At 30.2% G+C, this 24,721-nt stretch overlaps 5 protein-coding genes across 5 annotated transcripts; all 5 read right to left on the minus strand.

Annotated features, from left to right (window-relative positions):
• Nucleotides 1-375: 375 nt before the first annotated feature.
• On the minus strand, nucleotides 376-2,832 carry LOC125837138 (probable mannitol dehydrogenase). The gene is made up of 5 exons (XM_049516282.1): nucleotides 2,622-2,832; nucleotides 2,245-2,358; nucleotides 1,005-1,518; nucleotides 764-917; nucleotides 376-657 (listed from the first exon to the last, which is right to left on the minus strand). The coding sequence occupies exons 1-5, from the start codon at nucleotides 2,717-2,719 to the stop codon at nucleotides 452-454; spliced, it is 1,086 nt and encodes a 361-aa protein (XP_049372239.1). The 5' UTR covers nucleotides 2,720-2,832; the 3' UTR covers nucleotides 376-451.
• A 1,643-nt stretch (nucleotides 2,833-4,475) lies between these two features.
• LOC125837140 (8-hydroxygeraniol dehydrogenase-like) lies at nucleotides 4,476-8,791 on the minus strand. The gene is made up of 5 exons (XM_049516284.1): nucleotides 8,605-8,791; nucleotides 7,769-7,882; nucleotides 6,377-6,887; nucleotides 5,557-5,710; nucleotides 4,476-4,837 (listed from the first exon to the last, which is right to left on the minus strand). The coding sequence occupies exons 1-5, from the start codon at nucleotides 8,700-8,702 to the stop codon at nucleotides 4,647-4,649; spliced, it is 1,068 nt and encodes a 355-aa protein (XP_049372241.1). The 5' UTR covers nucleotides 8,703-8,791; the 3' UTR covers nucleotides 4,476-4,646.
• A 1,727-nt stretch (nucleotides 8,792-10,518) lies between these two features.
• On the minus strand, nucleotides 10,519-14,540 carry LOC125837139 (8-hydroxygeraniol dehydrogenase-like). The gene is made up of 5 exons (XM_049516283.1): nucleotides 14,365-14,540; nucleotides 13,713-13,826; nucleotides 11,935-12,445; nucleotides 11,287-11,440; nucleotides 10,519-10,721 (listed from the first exon to the last, which is right to left on the minus strand). Exons 1-5 carry the CDS (start codon nucleotides 14,460-14,462, stop codon nucleotides 10,519-10,521), a joined length of 1,080 nt encoding a protein of 359 aa, XP_049372240.1. The 5' UTR covers nucleotides 14,463-14,540.
• A 4,016-nt stretch (nucleotides 14,541-18,556) lies between these two features.
• LOC125836998 (geraniol dehydrogenase 1-like) lies at nucleotides 18,557-19,590 on the minus strand. The gene is made up of 2 exons (XM_049516133.1): nucleotides 19,450-19,590; nucleotides 18,557-18,781 (listed from the first exon to the last, which is right to left on the minus strand). The coding sequence occupies exons 1-2, from the start codon at nucleotides 19,588-19,590 to the stop codon at nucleotides 18,557-18,559; spliced, it is 366 nt and encodes a 121-aa protein (XP_049372090.1).
• A 1,817-nt stretch (nucleotides 19,591-21,407) lies between these two features.
• LOC125836999 (8-hydroxygeraniol dehydrogenase-like) lies at nucleotides 21,408-22,742 on the minus strand. The gene is made up of 3 exons (XM_049516134.1): nucleotides 22,642-22,742; nucleotides 21,975-22,088; nucleotides 21,408-21,816 (listed from the first exon to the last, which is right to left on the minus strand). The coding sequence occupies exons 1-3, from the start codon at nucleotides 22,740-22,742 to the stop codon at nucleotides 21,408-21,410; spliced, it is 624 nt and encodes a 207-aa protein (XP_049372091.1).
• Nucleotides 22,743-24,721: the final 1,979 nt, after the last annotated feature.

The raw sequence follows: 24,721 nt of genomic DNA on the forward strand, positions 1-24,721 counted from the left end.
AAGGGAATGAGATCATTTGTAGTTTACTCATCTTTCTGAAGTATCAAAAGTGGCAAAACTCATATATCATTGTCTCCATACTCTGCTATGTTTTATTTTTTATGATGATGGCATCTTGATCAGCTTTCTCGCACCTCGACTAATCTACCAGCTACATACTATCTCCTACTAGCACAAGGTACCAAGTAACTTGTTCCGAGAAAATGTTCTATAATAAGAAATCACCTAATACTTTTCACCGCGTATGAAAAACTGAAACTTGCTTCATTACCAGAACTTATCATTGAAGATAAAAGACTTCAATTGGTTTCCAACATTTGAGAAGCCACTCAAACTTTATTATGTATGCATTTTCTTTAGTAATGTTCCACAAGGAGAAATCAAAAGTCATCGTTTAACGCCCAAAACAACATGAAATACTAGAATTACATGAAGAAGAACTCATAGTCGTCTACTCATCTGGTTTGAGGGTCTTAGCAACGTCAATGACAAAACGATACTTGACATCAGCTTTGGCGAGACGTTCCATTGCAGTATTGACATAATCCATTGGAATGACTTCAATATCTGCTGTTATATTGTGTTTTGCAGCAAAATCAATCATTTCTTGCGTTTCTTTCATCCCTCCGATCCCACTTCCAGCTACGAGCTTCCTCCCTATCATAATACACAATTCTCAACTTATTTACACTATAACTAAGAACTAAAACACATTCCTTGTATGGTCATGTCAAAATCTAGATAGCAAGAGTAATGTACTCACCCATAAGTAATGGAAAGATGGGTAGGTCGAGAGGTTTTGCAACTCCACCGAGCATGATAAGTTTCCCATTAGTCTTCAATAGGCCGATCAACGGTAGGACAGGGTGAGTAGCAGCAACTGTATCAAGAATGCCATCCATTGTGCCCATAGCAGCCTATGTTAACAAGAACCATAGTTAAGTACTACAAGTCTACGAGACGTTATTTTATGACAATACACATTTGTTTTTCATTTTAGTTACCTGTAGCTGATCCGGATCAGAGCTAATCAAAAACGAATCAGCACCGAGATGTTCAATAGCTTCCTTCTGTTTACTTTGAGATGTACTAATAACTGTCACTTTTACCCCTAAAGCCTTGGCAAACTTAACACCAACATGACCAAGTCCACCAAGACCTACTACACCAACGTGAAGTCCCGGTTTATCTAGTCCAAAGTACCTCAACGGGCTGTAAGTTGTAATTCCAGCACAAAGCAGAGGTGCTGCAGCAGCTAGGGGCATGTTTTCTGGGACACGAACAACGAAATGTTCATCAACAACGATTATGTCCGAGTAGCCTCCGTACGTTGGGGTTCCATCGTGGTACATTGCACTATAGGTGGCTATTCCCTTAGAACAATAGTTCTCGATATCATTGTTACAGTTTTCGCAAGATCTACATGATCCAACTAGGCACCCCACACCAGCTTTATCCCCAACTTTGAATTTCTCCACCTTGCTACCAACCTCAGCTACTTCTCCCACAATTTCATGACTGTATATGAATATTTACACTATCAGATCACTCAAAAGATAACTAACGGTCACCGACCATAAAACGTAGGATTAGTGACATTGAAAATAAGACAAATTACCAGCTACAAGAGGTCAAGATATAATGAACTGCAAGATTCTCTTTTGTATTGTCGGTGTTATAAGTTAAATCGTTAATGTTTCGACAAAGTACAAATTTTTCGCATGTAAACTTAAATGGCCTTACTAAGCTCCTACTTACCCTGGCTGCTATAACTCAAAAAATACTTCATGAGAATCAATAGTTTCATTTATTTTTCTTTGAACTTCTTACAGTTGTAAAACCTCTCTTGTTGAAATTTATGGTGATACCGTAGCCAAAGGTCCATCGAAAAAAAACTTCTATATCTCTGAGGTAGGGATAAGGTTTGCATAAACTCTACCATCCCGAGACCCCACTATTATGTGGGGTGACACCCCAACTTAAGATAAAGAAGTCCCATATCGGTAAATCACATAAGAGATGTTTGATATATAAGTAAGCAGACCTTACCCACTAGTGATGCATTTTAAAGTCGTGCAGGCCTAGACCCAAAGCAAACAATATCACTAGCGAATTGACTCTAAAATTGGGTAGATCCCGATCTATAGTCATTAGGACCTCCTAAAACAATCTACTAAATTCATCGAGTTGTTTCAAAGGATCAAAATCCTAATAATTTGAATAATATAAGATTTGAGAACATACCCAGGGACCATAGGATATTTAGAAAATCCCCATTCATTCTTCAATTGATGAAGATCAGAATGACAAATACCACAATAAAGTATCTTCAATTTCACATCTTTATCACCAGTTGCCCTACAAACACAAAACAAAAAATTAACCAAAATCTCGTACTTCGTCTATCATATTATTTTGTCGTAGTTACTGTATGTTATTTCTGGTACTTCTTTTTATGAACTGCTATACTGTCAGAAACAACCTCTCTACATTCATTCCACAGAGTCTATAGGACTATACTGGATATGTTGCTATTGTATTAATAAAATATATATATTGAATGTTATGCGACGGTGTCAGATCCATTGATAAATATTTTTGAAGAATCCGAACAATAATACCTTCGGGAGAATTTAAAGGGGGAGAGTGTTCCAGAAGTGTCTGTAGCTGCCCAACCAAAAACCTTTACAGGGTGCACTTCTTCTGGTGATTTTTCCATAACTCAATTCTTGAATTTTTCACTATTGTTGAAAAAGTTGAATAATGGAATAAAGTTGTGGTTCAAATATATAATAGTAATAGTAATATTGGTGGTGGAACTATAGAAAATGGGTGAAATAATGTGCAAGTGATGGGCTATTCATTAATTAAAGGTTTAAATAAATAAACATGTCATTATTTTAAAAATATGCAAATTTAAATTTAGTCGGATCAAATTCGGATACTAACATGAATTACAGTAAGATGATTGAGATTGTTTTATTCTTGGTTAGAGGTTTTGAGCTCGAGTCTCTGAAAGTGGATCAGATCTTGTTGAAAGTGTTATCCCCAAAAAACGAGTGAACACAGATTTAATCTGACTTAAATATGAATACGGAACGGAAAATAAAAAAAAAGTGTGGAACAGATTGACGTCATTGGTGATGTATTAGAGAACTAAATTCTTCAATAGTGTTGCCAATATGGACTGGTTGTTATGATGTCTAAAAAAAGTGATGTTTTTGAATAGTCGTTAGCCAGAATATATTGATTTTTTTTTAATTTTTTTTTATAATCGCGATATCTGAACATGCTTATGTTTAATTTTGCTCATAAAATTTGAACGGATTGAAAAAAAGTCATCTAATATTTTTTATTTTGATAGAAAAGTGGGCTTGAATCTCAGAATTTTCAACTGAATTTATTAATCACTAGGTTACGCACGGACCTAACATTGACCATCTTAAATGGGATGGTTAATTCTTTAACATAATTTAGACAAGTTAATCATGTTTGTTATACCGTCATTATCCTGTCATTTTCTCTAAAGTAAAAAAAGGTCAATGAAATTAATTATCTTATCTTATCAAGATCATAGTATTAAATAATAATGTGAACACGTGGATTTATTTTGAAAATGACTTTGGAAGTTGGAATCCAATATTGTTAGCTGATTATAAAAAAATAATCGATAATTATAAGTGTGTGATTCTCTAAATAAACAATTACATATTTGTATATGTAAGTGTTTGCGATAAATTTTAAACATATGAAAAATAAATCAATCACACAAATAAAATCTGAAGAAACATAAATATTTTATTGATAATAGTGCCGGTACAATTCTGTTCCTTCTTGATTCTCCTCTCATAAGATTTATCCATGATTTGAGGGTCATTAGTGGCGTATTTCTCGAACTAGATTGATTTAGATTTGACCTCTATATGAATATTCCATGACTTTTCTAGAATATATCGATATGTCTTTTAAGGGAATTTAGTACCCTTTATATAGGCATGAACTAGGGCTTAGGGTTGAATAGCCTCCAAGAATTCTAATTGAAATTGAACACACCATCTAGAGTCCCAATTCGAATTGAACACGTCTTGTAAAATCTCACAAAATTTCAATGTCTACACTCTACAATAGGTCAAGGAGCGACTATTTTATTTTTACGCATTCATTTATTTAAAATTTGAAAATTACAAAAAAAAAATTAGAGATGAAATCGTAAAAAAAATTGATCAGATTAACAGTGCTTATAAGTCACAAAATCATAAGTCAAGAATCACCAATTTATAACTTTTATCTTATTTTGACAATAGCAAGATGAGTGATATATTTAGCGAGCGTCCATGAAGAACACAAGCAAAGCTGATGTTCTCGTATTAATATATTCCATCAAGAGAAAGGAGATAGACAGATAAGAAGGGGGGGGGCGCGGGGGGGGGGGAATCGAAAAATTTAGCTTTTCATAGCGGACCTTTATTGTGATAAAATAAGGCAAACAACAAATTATTTGTCTTTCAAGTTGTGAACAACTTACATAACTAAGCAAAGACACTAACATACTAAAACAAGACATCTTAAAAAACACACACAACATCAAGAAGATCAACAATGATTTTCAAGAACCAAAAAAATTTGGTTTTGAGATTAAACATTGTTCATTTTTTGCCCATATCTAGCACGAATCGATACTTGACATCGGATTTTACAAGGCGTTCCAACGCTGTATTCACGTAGTCCATCGCTACGACTTCAACATCTGGTGTTATGCTATGCTTTGCTGCAAAATCTAACATTTCTTGAGTCTCTTTCATTCCTCCCATTGCACTCCCAGCAATTGTCTTCCTTCCTGTTTTCCACATTATACACTTATACTTCAATATGAAATTAAATAGTTTAAAGAGTACGTAACAACAACGATAATCTGGCATAATATATAAACAGACACTTAAACTTGGCCTTAAATGACAAGTAAACATTATATTCCAACTTTAAGAGTGCATATCTCGACATCTCAATTTGGTCTTAATTGACAACTAAACATTCCAACTCGTCCCCACTGTGTCTCGTAGACACTTATGCTGATGTGACACATAAATTTTAGAGGTGTCTCACTACTAAACAATCACTATTCTCCCATTGGAAAATGTGTGGCTATTCCGACAGATATTTTGATTGAATTGATAGGGAAAAAAAACCATAATGTTTTCATATAGAAAGTTTCTCACTATTTCATTGAAAATTTGTTTTTCACCATGCATTTTTCTAGTAAGTTGGTTTGGTTGAAAAGTTATGATCTATAGCATAACTTTGCAACTGATTAGCCGTGGGAAAAACCCTTGTTTCTAGTAGTGTCTAGATGATCGTTTTGTAAGTTGGAATGTTCAACTGACACAATGAAAATGAGTTGAGGTGTTTAGACGTGCATATTTTATATTTAAGACTAAATTTGAACGTATATTGATGTATCATGACCAACATACAAAATCGAACTATAAACATTAGGACTTATTTATATTGTGTTCTATCGTTAGCTAAGTCAACATAGAATTCGAAGAGTAAACTTACCCAAGATTAAAGGAAACACTGGCATTTCAAGTGGTTGAGGAATTGCACCAACAATAACATGTTTACCATGAGGCTTTAACATACCAAGATATGGTAAAAGTGGATGAACTGCTGAAACAGTATCAATAATTCCATCCAATGTGTTCATTGCACCCTGTTACATTAATTCAAGATTTTTTAAAAAATCATAAATTTCAACTAGAGGTGACAAATCGGCTCAATCTTTTAATAACCCGTCCAAGTTTAAATAGGTTGAGTTATGATCAGTTTGTTGATTTGGTTGAACCATGATCCATCATGATAGTGTAACACAACAGGTTAAAATGCATGTTTGACCAAACTTCTAAACAGTCAAATGTTTTGTATCTCACTTTACAAAAAGATTTAATTTGACAAAGTAGAGGTACTTGTTCAAGTTTTTTTTTTTTTTTAAAAAAAGTGTTTTAGTAGCAAAAGTTGAAAAAAAAATAGTTTTTCTCCGGAAGGTCTTTTGAAATATTGGTCAAATACAACTAGCTTGCACTGATATTGGCAAAAGCATTTTTCAAAATGATTATCAAAACACAAACTGTTTTCTTTAAAATTACTTTTTGAAAAGTAGTTACAAGTAAAAACACTTTTCAGAATAAGTAGAATTTTAAAGTTTGACCAAATAAGCTAGATATGAAACATGCTATGACTCACTTTTGACCTATTTTGACCAAAACAACTTTGAATGGACTGAATCATGATTCGTTTATTAATTTGATCTGACATGCTCAACTACCCCCTATAATTTAAAACAACATTGCATAGATAAAAATCCCCAAATTATACAAACCTGAATATGCTCAGGATTGTTGCTAAGTAAAAACTTATCCGCACCGAGATGTTTAAGGGCTTCCTCTTCTTTACTAGGAGAAGTACTTATAACAGTGACATTGCATCCAAAAGCCTTAGCAAATTTCACAGCCATATGGCCCAGCCCACCAAGGCCCACAACACCAATGTTCAAACCAGGCTTATCAAGCCCATAATATTTCAATGGGCTATAAGTTGTGATACCAGCACATAACAATGGTGCAGCTTCCATCGGTAAATTCTCCGGCCAACGGACCGCGAAATGCTCATCGACAACCATGATATCGGAGTAACCACCGTACGTCATCGTTCCATCGATGTACATTTGACCATATGTTTGTATTTGTTTGGGACAATAATTTTCAAGATCATTTGCACAATTGTCACATTTTTGACATGATCCTACTAGACATCCAACACCAATTTTGTCACCAATCTTAAATTTATCAACTTTGTTACCAACTTCTGTCACTACACCCACAATCTCATGCCTATAATAAAAAAAATGAAGTAAAAAAAAAGGTACATAAATGTTAGTAACATTGATAAATTAAATAGGAACAAGTTGTAGTAGGGACATGGTGTATATTGTATAGTTATTGACTCTGTTGTTAGTTCACCTACATTGGAGGTTAGCATTAAATGCTAACTTTATTACCCACTCCCTCCGTCCGTCTGAAATTATTTATCGTGATGTATTTTTACACGCCCATTAAAAAACATAATTTAGGAGAAGTTTCTGAATTAATGTACCTTTATTTATGTTGTAAGATATAATCACCTTCCATTGAATATTTACTTTATTTATGTGTCATCTCAATCAATTGAGTTGTCTGTAGTGTTCAAAAACAATTGCTATTCCCTCTGTCTCAAATTACTTGTCGTGTTTCTTTTTTACACGCCCTTAAGAAACATTAATTAGGTATGGTTTAAACTATTTTACCCTTATTTATATCTTAAAATATAATCACTGTTAATTGAATATTTACTCTGTTTACGTGTCATCTCCATCATTGAGTTGTTTGTAGTCTTCAAGAATAATTAATAATTCATTTGTCTCAAATTATGTGTGGAAGCTCGGGGATTGAATACCCTGTGATTCTCTTTTACATGCCCCAAAAAACATTAATTAAGAGTTCTTTTTGGGACTATTTTATGCTTATATATATTTTAAGATCGATATAATCACTCTTCATTAAATATTTACTCTATTTATGTATCATCTTCATCAATTACGATATTTATAGTATTCAAGAATAATTACTAGTGGTAAAGTGAAAAGATAGGTTACTTGTTGCGATAGATTAAAAGTACAAAAATTACTAACTAAACCTTAATTATGAGTATTATTAAGATAAAGTGAACTTGTTACCCAGGTACAACAGGATATCTGGTGACTCCCCATTCATTCTTGAGAAAGTGAAGATCTGTGTGGCAAACTCCACAATACAAGATCTTGAATTGCACATCTTTCTCCCCAGTAGCCCTGCACCATACATACATTAAATCATTTTTGAGTACACGAAGTATCTCGTGTTCACACAAAATTCGGAAAAGAGTTGCACTTGAAGGGTTGATCACTACCAAAAATAACTATTTTTCCATTAAAATTTTCCACCTGAAAAAACATTCCGTGCCTATTTCTACAGTATTTTGATTGAATTGCTGAGAAAAGAAAAAATAGTAATGCTTTCACACGAAAAAATTAGATAGCTTTCAGTATTTCAGTAAGAATGAATCTGTTTTTCATCATGCGTTTTCCTAGCTAGTGAGTTGGTTCAGTGATAAATAGGTGGAAAAAAACATGTTTTATAACACGGATTTCTTATTGATTCGCAATGAGAAAAGCCTTTATTTCTAGTTGTCATGACTTCATAGTTCAAACTTGTGATCACCTATAGGTCACACAGAAATAACTTTACAGTTGCTCAAAGACTTCCCTTCAAAAGAGAAATACACTAAAATTCAATGCAAAAGAAAATATTTATACAATCAGATCAATTATATAATTAAGATATATGTCATATGAGAACCATTAATTTGTAGTCATATAGGAATGATAACTAACATACTATGATAAGTTAAACTACATTACATAATTAATAACACAAAAGATCTTTGCACTATCAGTTTACATAACTTAAATTTGATTATTTTTTTATACATATAGAACTATAATTAGAACTTGTAATATAATATAATGAGTACCTTCTTGAGAAGTTGAAAGGAGAAAGAACACCAGAAGTATCTCTAGCAGCCCATCCAAATGCCTTAATTGGATGTTCTTCTTCTGGGGATTTTGCCATTTCAACAAAATAAAAATAAAAAAATAACACAAAGAAAATAGCTAGATATATAAAATATTAAAACTATGAATGCCTAGAAATATGAGACTGAGGAAACTCAAAGGGAAAGCCAATATTTATACTAGTTTGATAAGGTTTTTGCTTTTATTGCTATTTTTACTTGTTTCAAAAAAAATATTTAATGGAGTTGAGGCAAAGGTAGCAAATTTTTATTATCCGTCTCGAATTATTTGTCGTGTTTTTTTTTTTTTTTTCACATGATCCTTAAGAAAATATTTAGTTAGAAGGAGTTTTTGATTATTTTGTGCTTATTTATCTGATCTTGAGATATAATCTTTCTTCATTAAGTATTTTTTTTCTATTTATAACGTGTCATCAGTATTTGCAGTTTTCAAGAATAATAATACTAAGGATAAAATTAAAGAAAAGTCTTAAAGTTTTGAAAAGACAAATAATTTGATATAATATTTTTTTTAAAAATAACCACGATAGATAATTTGAGATAGAAGGATATGTGGATGTGAGGCCTAATGAATAGGTATTTTTGAGGGTAAAAGTAGTTGTAAAGTTAGAGAAATGTAGTAAATGATTGTCATAATGGTGCAACTACCAAGTTTGATGAAAGTTAATGTAAAGACAATTATTTGCAATCAATTTTGGTTTTTGTTAGATTGTTTTTTTAAACCTAACAACTAATTTTTACTACATTAACAAAATAAATGCATCACATGATCTTTTATGTATATTTTTATCACTTAACCGTCATTAATTAATATATATTTTTATTTAACTAAAATAATTAATAGCACCAGAGAATATGATTTAGTACTGGACAATGAAGTGGATGAGAAATCATAAGATTTAACACACGATTTAATCTTGAAAAGATATTTAATAAAATAACTATTAATTAAAATACACCAAACTAACCAGACACTACTATTACGAAAAAGTACTTCCAATTAATACAATTAAGATATGGACAAATTATGGGTGCATATCTTGATGCATGTGATAGATATAATTGCATAATATTGAATTCTTGATGCATGTGATAGATATAATTGCATAATATTTGTTTGGTATGAAAGAAAATATTTTTTATTTTTTTTAAATGTTGAATTAGTTAAATTTTTGGATAATAATTTTTTAAGAGAGCATGTTTTTTTAAAAACGAGGAATATAATTTCTTCTAGTGGAATTAAGAAATAAGTTTTATAAGTAATAATATAATGTTATTTCAGCTGACCTTTCAGTACACCTTATCTTCATTTTTATCACGGTAGACTTTGTCATTCTCACCATTTCACATCATTACCTTCCATAATATTTTTCTATATTATATATAAACATTTTTAGAATAATTTTTTTTATTTACATATCAAACACAAAAAAATAAAACGATTTTTCATGAACCATTTTACTGTATGAGTTCGTATAATTCAATAAATTTAGCGCAATTTTCTATTTAATATATATAAACAAAAAAAATAGATATCGATAATTTTAAAAGACTAGAATTCAAAATCTTGAGCAAAATCAAATTTAAAGATTGGGAATTATGAAAATAAAAATTGGCTAATGGACGTGCCATATCAACTTATTGGATCAAACATGTCAAAATAGCGTAACTTGATGGGTCAAAATGCAACTAAATTCAAATATATAAAAACAAAGTTGAAGATTAGGAATCCAAAATAACAAATATTTAAGGGTGAAAACACCCTAATGGCCAAAAATCTACTATTTTGGCCATAAAATGTCGGTTTTATTTTAAATTCATAACGATAATATTCAGACCAGTTTGCATGCACATTTAGTCAACTTTCAATGTTTTCCCAACATCGAGCACAAATCGATACTTGACATCTGATTTCGAAAGGCGTTCCATAGCAATATTTACATAATCCATTGAAACAACTTCAACTTCAGGTGTAATTTTGTGCTTTGCTGCAAAATCAAGCATTTCTTGTGTCTCTTTCATTCCTCCAATAATGCTTCCTCCAATTATTTTCCTACCTGAATATTGAAGAATCCAAATTATAAAGAAATAAAAAGAGAATTAAGAAAATTGGCGGAATACATTGATAAACCCTTATACATTCTAATAAATTTTATGTAGAATTCAAATTATGACATATTTTAATTGAACATCTGAATACATGATGATAAAGTGTTCATATTATCGGTTCAAATTTTAGAAAAGCTTTTGCGTGTATTCTCAAGGCCTGTCATGTAAATAAGTTAACTATATAAAAGGTCGTCTCCTTTAATTATATACATCAACCTCAAGTTGGAATAAGTCTGAGGTTTTACGACTTATTGAGGCTAATACATATAATTAACAAAAGTGATATATTTTAGGGTTATACTTATCAACGTAACTGACGCTTGAAAAAACACACGGGAGACTTCCCAATTTTTGAGCTGAAAGTGTCTAATATCAAGTATTAACACTTTATCTTCTATTTAGGTACTCAATTGAGACAGACAATCGCTTGAGTGTCTAAATAAAAATTTATTAACATGAGATATCGATGTATTCCGCCAAGAAAATTCAGTAAAGATTATTTATTTATTTTACCCATAAGCAAAGGGAAAACTGGCAACTCAAGTGGCTTTGGTGGTGCACCAACCATTACAAGCTTTCCATGAGGCTTTAATATATTGAGCAATGGAGCAATTGGATGTTCTGCTGAAACTGTGTCTATAATTCCATCTAATGTGCTTGTTGCACCCTGCAAAATAATAATAATAATAATAATACTAACTCATACGATATCTGATATCCACATATATGCTCGTCAATTCGTAGACACTATACAATACTCACATATTCACAATATAGTTATGTAAAATAAGTAATACAATTCGACAAGCATTAGTTAATTTAAGACCACAAGACTGAAGGACATTTTAGTAATTCGACATGCCATTAGTTTAAGACCACAAATTCAAAAATCTGTTTACTTTCTAAAATTTTGTGTCAAGTTAAAATCAGACAAACAAATTAAAACGAAGAGAGCATTGACCGACACATCTTAATCCAAGCAAACATTAGAGGATTTATAATACAACATGTATACTCATATCGTTTTAATAGGCGAACGACATCCAACTTAATACATCTTATAGTTCTTAGATGGCAAATATATAGTCGATATCGAGATGCCAAACTAGTTAATTAGTGTATAATAATTGTAATTTTCAAGCATAAACATAGAAAAAATACCTGCATTTGTTCTTGATCATGACTAATCAAGAATGAATTAGCACCAAGATGTTTAATTGCTTCATCCTTCTTATTAAAAGAAGTACTAATAACAGTCACATTGCACCCAAAAGCCTTTGCAAATTTCACAGCCATATGGCCCAGCCCACCAAGGCCCACAACACCAATGTTCAATCCAGGCTTATCAATCCCAAAATATCTCAATGGGCTATATGTTGTGATACCAGCACACAACAATGGGGCAGCTTCCATCGGTAAATTCTCCGGCCAACGGAGCACGAAATGCTCGTTGGCCACCATGAGATCGGAGTAGCCTCCGTATGTGGTGGTTCCGTCAGAGTAAGTTGTACTATATGTACCAATGTGGCTAGGGCAATATTGTTCGAGGTCATTGGTACAACTATCACATTTTCGACATGATCCTACGAGTACTCCAACACCTACATTGTCCCCCACCTTCACTTTTTCTACCTTGCTACCGACCTCGGTTACCACGCCCACGATCTCGTGCCTGTAAAAACACACGTTAGATATTATTTGAACAGAGGTTTGATATTTAAATATTTTTATACAGGTGTAAGAATTGTATAAAAGAAAGAATTTAGACATGTTGAAATTTAAATTTGAATTTATTTTTAATCTTGATCAGAAATTATTATTTTACGTTGATTACACAAAATAACAAGCAATCATACGAAAAGACAAAAAAAAAAAGAAGAAATAATTATAACATATGCATCTTAGATTGTACTAAAAACAAGTGAATTTATGACTACCACATATAGTGTTTGGGAGCATAACATGTTACCTGCAATTATTAATAGTTAGGTACAAACAATAATAATACTATCCACTGTCAAAAGTCCTCCATTGTGAGTTGATGTTATAGTGGTAAGATTTTGGACTATATTGGCACTTATCTTCAAAAAGTGGCCCATTTTATTTTTTATCTGATATCTGATATAAGCATTAAGATAATAATGACGGATACAGAGTTTTATTGCGAATTTTCAAAACTTTTTAATAATATTTATAAAAGAAATATATATTCAGAAATTATTAACAAGATATGCTTTTGGTCAAGCGATTGAGATAGAACTCACTAAAGCATTTTTTTTGCCCTCCTTGATGAGGTTAATATCTCCTTAAATTTTGAATATGCCTATGCATTGAGCGTTTTTTTCTTTTTTTTCTGAAAAAAGAAAATAAGATTGTTGGAAACTCATAAATTTTAATTCCAAAATTACTAATCCTAGAACAAAAAAACTCCTACTAAATGTAGAATAAGTTAATCCCAAATTTATTATCGAAATTATCCCTCACATTAAAAAAATAAAAATTTAAGGTGATTGGAGAAAAACGAGTTGGTCAAAGATAAAACAAAATATTTTCCTTGAAAGTTTTGTTTCAAACCAAAAGGAAAGACAAACAAGCAGGCCAGAGGAAACAAGGTGAGTGAATTTATGCAATTTTATTCTTTCCTTTTTTCTCCGCAAACAACGATAACATACTCAGTATAACCTTATAAGTAAGGTCAGTGACAAATAAGATATACACATAATTTATTCCTATTTTTTGGTGTAGCCGTGTAGAGAGGTTAGAAAAAGTGTAATCGATCATAACAGAATTGAAAGAAAAATAACAACAGCAATAAACAAAGCAATCGTAGTAATAGATAATAGTAAAATTTAAGAAAAGAATACTAAAATACTAGTTAATTTTGCATATATTATGCAAGTATATTGAAGGAAAATTAGAATGGAAAATAATGAATTTACCCAGGCACAATAGGGTACTTGGAATTATCCCATTCATTCTTGAGCATATGAAGATCTGAGTGACAAATTCCACAATACAACACTTTGAATTGTACATCATTCTCCCCAGTAGCCCTACACACACAAATAATAATAATAATAATAATAATAATAATAATAATAATAATAATAATAATAATAAATAATAATAATAATTAAAAAAAATTAGAGATTGAGCATTTTAAAACACTATGATCTTAACAAAACTAGAATTAAACTCAATATTATGTATAATCATGGGTGGAGCCAGAGGCGCAGAAAGGGATCATCCGAACCTTCTTTGCTATAAAAAATAATATATACCTAATTAAGGTCAATTTTTATGTTGATAAACTTCTCATTGAAAATCGTTTCAACTACTATGTACAATTTTAAAAACGTACATAGTATGTAGACACAAATCGATCTAAACACCACTATATTAAGAAAGAAAAGGTATATATATACTAATTAATATGGGTTAATATAGTCCTTAATCAGAACCCTCGAGTTCAAGTCTTTGAGAATAATTTTTTCTTTTTATTAATAGTGTCTCCACTAAAAATGAATATGAAACACACGAATTCTCAAACCCTAATATGAATATCGAATATTGAGCGGAAAGAAACTATACCTTCTTGAGAAGTTGAAAGGAGAAAGAACACCAGAAGTGTCTCTAGCTGCCCATCCAAATGCCTTAATTGGGTGCTCAATTTCATAGGATTTTGCCATTTTCCCCCCCAAAGTAAAGTTAATTAAAATTCACCTAAAATAAATAAATAACCAAAGCAAAAGGTTGAAACAGAAGAAAATGTGTATAAAATTAAAACCAAATGCCCATTTGGTATTCATATTTATAAAAAAAAAGTTAGATTTTCGTTGATTGGTCCAATCATTTCTCAATTTCTAATCTCTAAAGGATAAAAACGTGCAAAAGGAGATAAAATAATATATATATATATATACTCCTTCTGTTCGTTTTATTTGATCTATATTGACTTGATAGTTTTTTAAAAAAAATATTTGTTAGGAGTTTATTTTTTCATAAATTAACCTTATTAATTATGTTTTGATAATTTAAATTTGGCAACTTATATTTTATGTAGTTATGTAATGATAACGGTGTAGTACTGGGAGAAAAATAATGAATTTCTCTTAATTTGTTAAAATAGACAGGTAAAAAAATACGTAATAATCTATTTTTAGTATAAACGCTAAGTAAAATAAAATGAAGGAAAAGAAAATATATTTTTAGTTAATCATTTAATGTAAAATAAATAATATAATTACTAATTCAAAACTCTTTTTAAAATCCTACCAAACATGAGACAAACTAATCCTGAATTTGGTCTCGAAGTTATAATCCTTTATCCCTCAAAATAAACGTTAAAGTTTGTTTTGAAACAAATAAAAGCATGATTGGAGAAAAAAAGAAAAAAAGAAATTATTATCCTTAGCATTTTTGTTTCAAAACAGAAAAAAAAGACAAAAAAGCAGGCCTTATGGAAACAAGGTAGGTGATTTTATGAAAAAATAATAATCTGAACTTGGTGTTTCGTTTCTAAACTATTAACAACGTTAAAAACATCACTCTAATTAGCTAGCTGAACTTAAATACTTATGTAGATGACAAATATCAGACACTCATAGACAACACAATTAAAGTTTTCATTTATAAATTCGTGCATTGAGAACCTACTTTTAACATAGGGTAGTCTAACACGATCATAAGTGGAATCCGAAGATAATAGTGTGTATATAGATTGTACCCCTACATTGAAGAATAGAGAGGTTATTTTTCGATAGATCGGCTCAAGAAAAAAACGTAACAAAACAATAAAGATCAAGGAGATTATTACATGCTTCAATGAAATGGGAAAGGTAGAAACCACTGCCCTTCAATTGAAATTTTAGTGAACATTTAGCAACAATAATCAGACAGTATAATTAATTAAATAATTAGCCCTTTCTTATGTCATATAATATATTGAGTGCAACAATATAATAAGATGCCCAACATGAATACATCAAGGGTTAATAATGTCATAATATAAATATCTAAGAGGGCTATAATGTAATTTCATAGAATTAGGGTTTTCTAAATGTTATAAACACAGCCTCCAAACAAACTTATTATAGTACGAAATAATTTCAATATATCTTATATATGTCTAGCAAGTTTTTTTTGAAGACTCATATTCACTTTGCTTCACTTTTTTTTTCAACTCTCAAATACTTTTTTGATCTATAGCCTTTGTATGTCAAAGCTTCGATACGCACCTGAATCGACAATGTATGAATATTGTTCAGACTTTTTAAAAATATTGTGCGTCCATTATTTTTATGAGTCTGAATAACATATATAAATCATATATAATACATATGTCGATTCAGGTTCGTATGAAAACTATGACATACTTCAAGGATAACGTATATGATATTCTTTTGAATAATTTGATATTTGAATTAATTTATGGGTGAAAACAACAATATCTATATATATGTAGATTCTGAAGGGATACAAATGTAAATTACACATAACTAGGGTTTTCTAAGTAATATAAATATAAATATAAACACAGCCTCCAAATATTTTATTGGGAATAAATTCAACGGCCAAGATTTTCTTTTAACATTACCCAATATATCTATATAAACTCTAGTAACTTTTTGAAGCCTCACATCAATTCATACACATTTTTATTCTATTGTTTGTTTGTTTTTGCAGCTATTTGATAGCCTTTGTATGTCAAAGATTGCAACACACCTGAATCGTCGAATATTTTTTAATATATATTTGTTGATTCAGGTTTGTATGCAAACTATGACGTACTTTAAAGGATGATGTATACAGGTCTATTTCGTAATGGTGAGATTTGAATTCTAATCTTTTGTATTTTTGTTTTATTAATTGTTAGATCATATTATCGAGTCTTAAATCCACTTTATTTCAATTGACAATACTCTCATTTTCCTAAACTTCCGTTTTTTGATTTCTTTTTTGATGTTTTCGTGTTCAGATTTTATTTTTAATTATGAGATATTCATTCAAAAAAATAATTAGTGACGGATAAATTTTATTGTCAAACAATAAATATTAATTGCTAATCTTAATTAATGATGGATTATCAAAAAAATGTTATGTTAGTTGGGTGGTTTTTAATTATTTGGGTTCATAGGTGAGATAAAAAAAAATTTGAAAATCACTTGGTATTTTTGGAATTAAAAAACAAGTTTTACGATATTTTTATAAAAAAAAAATCAGACCCTTAATAGAAAAAAGGTAAATATGTACCATTTGTTATACGTATATTCGATTCTGCTTTCTGAGAACAATTGGGAGGAAGAAGTGAATAAATAGTTGTTTGTAGCATAACAATTTAAAACATAGTCAAGGTTTTAACAACAACAATAATAATAATATATTTTGTAGAGTCCCCACCCTAACTTAGGGAAGAGAATAAAAAAGTAATTTAAAATTGTCTTTCCAAACTTTATAATGAAAATTTTAAAATTAATTGGCTCTTCAAACTTCATAATGTCGAATTTGAAATTCAAACTCGATAATATTTCCTTGAGGCCAACTTCAAGCTCGGAACATTAAACTTAAGGTCTAAAGTTTTTCGTAACAAGTTAAGAGTTATATTTATTTAAGTTTTGTTTAATTTATTAAAAAGTGGTTAAACTTTAAATAGTTTTTGAAAAACATGGCTATGTTTCAAAGGGTGCCAATCACATATGCACTACCTGGGCCCAATTTTGGAGTAAATTTAGACTTTTAGCCCATTACTGAACTTTGTTTTGGGCTTGGGTGTACTAGCTGGTAATAAAATACATAAATAAGAATTAACAAAAAGGCGATCATACTTTGTTTTAACTTAGCATCGACGTGTGTTTTGATGCTCAATTGATAGTTGAGGTATGAAACTAACAAAAAGGCGATCATACTTTAGGCAGGTAAATAAATAGAACAATATATACTTGAGGTATGAAATTTGCGAAAAAATGATAATTTAGACATATAAATAAAATATAAAGGATAATTGAAGCCTTAAATTTGCGAAAATGAGATATAAAAACAAATTTGAAGATTAGAAATTCAAAATAACAAAGACTTAAAAGGGTGAAAATTTCAGATAAGAAACCCACCCTAATGGCCAAAAATCTATATTTTGGCCATAATTTGTTGTTTTATTTTAAATTCATAACGATAATATTCAGATCAGCTTACACCCAACTTTCGATGTTTTTCCAATATCGAGCATGAATCGATACTTGACATTCGATTTCAAAAGGCGTTCCATGGCAATATTCACATAATCCAGTGAAACAACTTCAACTTGAGGTGTAATATTATGTTTTGCTGCAAAATCAAGCATTTCTTGGGTCTCTTCCATTCCTCCAATGATGCTTCCTCCCATTATTTTCCTACATATAAAAATTTAAGTAATGTTATTAGAACAATATTGAAAAAATCGGCGGAACACATCGACAATCATTTAAATTTTCTAGTAAATTTTATTTAGGCACTCGATTACGACCTATTTCAATGAGCCATGTAACACATGATAAAGTGTTCATATAAGATACTTTCAGCTTAAATTATAGAAAAGTTTTTATACTTGTTCTCATGACCTATCACATAGATAAGTTAACTGCATAAAATATGTTATATACTTTAATTATATGCATTAGCCTCAACTGGAATAAGCTTGAGGTTTTACAGCTTATTGAGGCTAGTGCATATGATTAAAAGAAGTGACATATTTTTAGTAGTTATACTTATCTACGCAATTGATAATAACAACACTTTATCATGTGTTCAGTCAAAATAGACCATAATTCAAGTGTTTAAATGACATGAAATTTACTAACAAGTTCGAGTTATTTCTGTTACCCATAGGCAAAGGCCAAGCTGGCAACTCAAGTGGCTTTGGTGGTAAACCAACCATTACAAGCTTTCCATGAGGCTTTAATATATTGAGCAATGGAGCAATTGGATGTTCTGCTGAAACTGTGTCTATAATTCCATCCAATGTGCTTGTTGCACCCTGCAAAATAATAATAATAATAATAATAATAATAATAATAATAATAATAATAATAATAATAATAATAATAATACAACTCGTATTATAATGTGTCATGTCAAAATTAGACAAACAAATTAAAACGAAGAGAATATTATATCAATCCTAGCTCACATACCGTTTCAATGTAAGCAAACATGTCAGAGGACTTATGACCTGACATGTACATTGTTTCAACGAAAACCTGTCTAATTATACAAATATTCGTATCATATTTACTAATTCTCTCTATAGTTTGAAATAATTACATATTGTCCCACAAATTAATAATTCCATACCAAATACACTGAAATAGGGAGAAAGGGGAGCAAGAGAAGGAAAAAGGTGAGCCAGATAGTCTATGTATCCCAGATACATGCGAATCACACTAGATACATGTATATGGGATACCAGATACATTTTGAAATACAGGTAGTGAGCGAGAGAGGAGATAGGAGAGAGGAGATAGGAGGGAGGCAGCGCGAGGATCAGGTACATACGAATCCATTTGGATACAATATATCTGGAACAAATTACACTTAATTTTAATTAAGCCTCATGTATCCGAATCCAAATTTTGGTAAGATTCATAAAATTGAAAATTCATGTAAATGAAAGTAATTTGCTCCTACACTAGTGAAAAAAAATACCTGCATTTGTTCTTGATCATGACTAATCAAGAATGAATTAGCACCAAGATGTTTAATTGCTTCATCCTTCTTATTAATAGAAGTACTAATAACAGTCACATTGCATCCAAAAGGAAAAAATGGCACAACATGACATTCCATTTTACTAATTGGCAGCATATAACCTTCTTTTACTTTTTTGACAAATTTTTTTTTTTGAAAATTAAATTTTGCAATTAGTAGCCCACGTATTGGGAAGTTCATTTTTAATTAAATTAAATAATTTTAGAAGGTGGGCAGCATGGTGTCCTTTTTTATTGGGAAGTGGTTTTTTTCTTCCTATTTTTTATCTTCTTTTCCATACACACACGATTCTTTTGAATTGTGTTTTTTTTTTATTAATTCTTTCTTCTTCTTCTTCTTCATTACTTTGAATAAAAGATGATTTACTTTTTGTTTATTAGTTTTACATATTTGAGTTCTATAAAAATATTCGTTCATAGTGTCTATTTTTTCTCTTCCGCTTTTAAATTTTTTATTGTTTGTTGATGTCTACTCGTCAATTTCTCTAACTGTTAGCCTAGGTTTGATCCCCCTCTTGTATTGTCGTTCAATTTTTTGGGAGTTTTAATTTTTGAAATTTAAGGTATATCTAATTTAGGCAAAAACTTGCATAACAATAATTGATTGTATGTATCAATTGTCATGTTTAAGAAAGTTATCCCTAGGATTATTCATAAAAAAAAGGATTCTCATTCTAATTTTGTGGATTCTCCATCCACAACTCTAAATTTTAGCCATGTAAGTTCTTCTCGTTATCCGTTTCAACTTGTGTGTTTGTTGTTGAGCATTTTAAATTTATGTGCAATCCTCATTTACACACTGAATAAAGAATCTGAAATGTATACAATTTTTGAGGGAATGAATACACGAATATGTATACATGAATGCAATGCATACATGAAGTGTTTGATTTTTTAATATGTATGCACTGATTTATTTATATGTATACACTGGAAGGGATAACACAGCTATAATTGTATACTAATATACTAAGTGAATGAATACACCATTCTTTTACCTATATACAATCATCAAGTATACAATTGGAATTTTTTTTATCAAGTAACGAATAAAAAAACATATGAAAATACATAATTTACGTTTTTAGGTGGTTACGTATTGTATATATAATTTTTGATGTTTCCGTTATTTTTGTTGTTTAGTGATGATTAGTTATACGAGGAAAACAAAAAAAAAAACTATTAAAATGTCATTTATTAATTTGGGCCATTTTGTGCTTATTTTTTATTTGTCTATTAAATGCTAATTATGAACTTTCACATATAGCAAACACAAAATTCATATTTGTATGTTATAACAAAGTTTGCATAATTGCGCTCCATAGCAAACATAAATATGTATATTTCGCTATACATATACAAAAGAAAGCAGTTGTATAATCTGTTTTGGTATACATATACAAAAAGATCAATTGTATAAAGTGAGAGAGGCGAGTGAGCGAGCGAGATTTGGGAGAGTGGCGAGCGAGATCTGGGAGAGGTGAGAGAGGGGAACGAAAATATATGTATATATACAATTTTCTCTCGCTTTATACAAATACAAACACATTTTATACAATTTGCGTTTTTTGTATAAAGTGAGAGAGCGAGATCTGGGAGAGTGGCGAGCGAGATCTGGGAGAGGGGAATGAAAATATATGTATATGTACAATTTTCTCTCACTTTATACAAACACAAACGCACTTTATACACTTGCATTTGTATAAAAAACTAGAGAGGCGAGGGAGAGAACGAGAGTGGCGAGCGAGATTCACCAGGAGAGAGGTGAAATAGCAATAGTTTGCTATGAGGTACAATTAAATCAAACTATATTTATAACATTTAATTTGAATTAATAGTTTGCTATTATATACAATTTTCCCTTATAACTATCAGTTGTATATATGTGTCATTTCCTCATCCAAAAGCCTTTGGAAATTTCACAGCCATATGGCCCAGCCCACCAAGGCCCACAACACCAATGTTCAATCCAGGCTTATCAAGCCCAACATATCTCAATGGGCTATATGTTGTGGTACCAGCACACAATAATGGGGCAGCTTCCATCAGTAAATTCTCCGGCCAACAGAGCACGAAATGCTCGTTGGCCACCATGAGATCGGAGTAGCCTCCGTATGTGGTGGTTCTGTCATAGTAAGTTGTACTATACGTGCCAATACTGCTAGAACAATATTGTTCGAGGTCATTGGTACAACTATCACATTTTCGACATGATCCTACGATTACTCCAACACCTACATTGTCCCCCACTTTCACTTTTTCAACCTTGCTACCGACCTCAGTTACCACTCCCACGATCTCATGCCTGTAAAAACACACGTAAGATGTTGTTATAATCGAGGTTCAGTATCTACACAAGCCATACAAGAAAACTAAAATAGAAATTTAATAAAAATATTTTCCTTTCTTAATTACCCTAGTTAATTTTCCAAAATTTAAATATTCTTCAAATAATGAATTTACCCAGGCACAATAGGGTACTTGGAATTATCCCATTCATTCTTGAGCATATGAAGATCTGAGTGACATATTCCACAATACAACACTTTGAATTGTACATCATTCTCCCCAGTAGCCCTACATCCAATAAAATAAAAATAAAAAACATTAAATAATTTCTTCTCATATGTCGAAGCGAGTAAAATAATCAATGTCTTAACGTATAAATTAATTAAGATGAGCATAAATAGGTTGGATTATTATTATTATTATTATTATTACTTACATCCAGTAAAACATAAATAAATACATTAATCGAGAGACATGCAAATCGAGTACGACTACCACGTACCATTATTAAGTAAAAAGGGATTAAAGTCCCACCTAAATTATATCACTTATACATATGTACAAGGTTAAAAACTTAAATGTAATGATGGATCCTTGAACAATTCTTTAAGTTTGTCAAAAGAAAACAAAAGGTTCGATGCACTAAGTGGTGGAAATCTTATGAAAAATACTTGATTATGAAATTTTGTTGAGAATTCTTAAAAGTTTGAGACATGTCAAAGACATTGTGTTCAAGTATATTTCACCTGATCTGGATGTATTTCTCATAATTTAACAAACTCTTCTATTATAAATTACTATGAATACCGAAACTAATAAAATTATAAAAATAAAATCATACCTTCTTGAGAAGTTGAAAGGAGAAAGAACACCAGAAGTATCTCTAGCTGCCCATCCAAATGGCTTAATTGGATGCTCAATTTCATGGGATGATTTTGCCATTTTTCACCTCAAAAAAGTGAAGTTTTTAAGAAAAAAATAGAAGAGAGCCAAACAAATGAGATTTGTAATCAAGTAGCTATTTGGTATCCATATTTATATATATATAAATAAAAAAAAACTAAGCTAGATGCATATTGGACGTATGTTTTGGTGGGATGATTGAGATTTATTCAGTTTTAATTAAAGATTTCGTGTTTGAGTTCTTAAAATGAAAAAAATTACTATTGGGAGTACTCACTACAACATAAACAACTTTTTGTGGCAATAGATATGGGGTGATACCGATATTAGTTAATTGACGTCATTGGATCTAATATCGCTATAGGCTTTAGAACATTTGCAAAGAATGTTAATTGCATCTAAAAAGATATATTTAATAACAATTAAACTATTATCGTTAATTAATTATCTCTAAAAATTATTTTTGCTTATCACTAGATGTGAATCCTATAATACGAAAATTCAAATTTAATCGAATCATATGCAGTTGTCAAATACCACGTGAATAGCCTAGAAAAAAATATTGTCGTCTGCCAGGCTGCCCCCATAATTTTTTGAATTTTAAAGGACCAATAAAAGCCAAAAGAGAAAAAAACATGTACCAAATACAACTAATTTATCTAAATATTTAATTTAAGTATTTGAACTCTAGTGTGTAAAATGATCCTGAAGTAATTAAATAATATATTTTGGACACTTTTAATTCAATAAATTATTGTAGTTCAGCGATTTCAAACGTTTGAATGAACTAGAGCTCGAGTGTACAAATCTCACTAGCTAATATGAAGTATAATTTAAAACGGATAATTTTATTTTCGTAACATAATAATATGTGCAAATCTTTTTTTCAAAATTCCAATCAGGAAGTGTCTAATAAGAATATTTCATTATACATTCAAGTGCTTAATTGAAATATGACGTTTTTCAAATATCTAAATAAAAAAAAAATACAAACAAGCTTAAGAACTTTTGAAGTATTTCATTACCTACCTACCAAATTAAAGAAGCAATTCTTAAATTATCTTTTTCCCTTTTTTGTTATAATTTAAAAAAAAATATTATTTGTGAGATTACACTGATTATAATACTATTGTTATTGTAGAATTAAATTACTCCACTTACTTGTTATTGTAGAATTAAATTACTCCACTTACTTACTATGATCCTAAGACAGACTTTGTACCAATTCAAGAAATGGAATCTCCAAATTAAAATTGATTATATTTAAAACAGGAGTAATATAATTGTTTTATTCAATGATTTGTTTGTCTCTAGTTATTAATAGTAAAACAAAGCAAGTGATATTTGTATAATAGCAAATTATTCAAAAAATGACTCATGTGTGTGTATCACCAAGAAAAGATTTATATTCCCTTTTCTTGTTTAATGTGATTATTTTAAGCAACATTATTGTGAAATATTTGACAAAATATTTGATGTTCTAGGATGAGGTGGGATTCCAAACAAGAGCAAAAATACTATGTAAAATAATTAATGATATCAATGTCGATTCAATCTGACCTATCAAATAATTTTTAATTTTCAAGAATTGTGTAAAATTCAAAAAACAATTAGCAACCCTAACTAATTTATCTTGAAGAACCACATAAAACCTTCTTCTTCATTTTTGCGATGATATATGAGATCGAGTCTTGAAAAAAAATATGTCCAATATAAAAATAACAAACATTATTTTATTAAAATATTGTTCAATATATATATTATTTAGAAATTATAATTATTTGGAAACATTGTCCAATATAAACACAAACATTGTTTTTTACATAATAGATATTGTCCAAATATAAACAAAATAAACATTATATATATGTTTATATGCCTACAAATATAAACATTATTTTATTATACAAGTAAAATAATTATATATTATGCTCAATTTGTAGCGTTCTCCTAATATTAATTAAGATATTATGCTCGATTTTTAAGGTGGGCGTTCCATTTATTCTCCTTAATTAAAT

The sequence above is a fragment of the Solanum verrucosum genome, unplaced genomic scaffold (genome assembly GCF_900185275.1).
Source record: "Solanum verrucosum unplaced genomic scaffold, falcon-dt-bn FXZP01000165.1, whole genome shotgun sequence".
Classification (NCBI taxonomy): domain Eukaryota; kingdom Viridiplantae; phylum Streptophyta; class Magnoliopsida; order Solanales; family Solanaceae; genus Solanum; species Solanum verrucosum.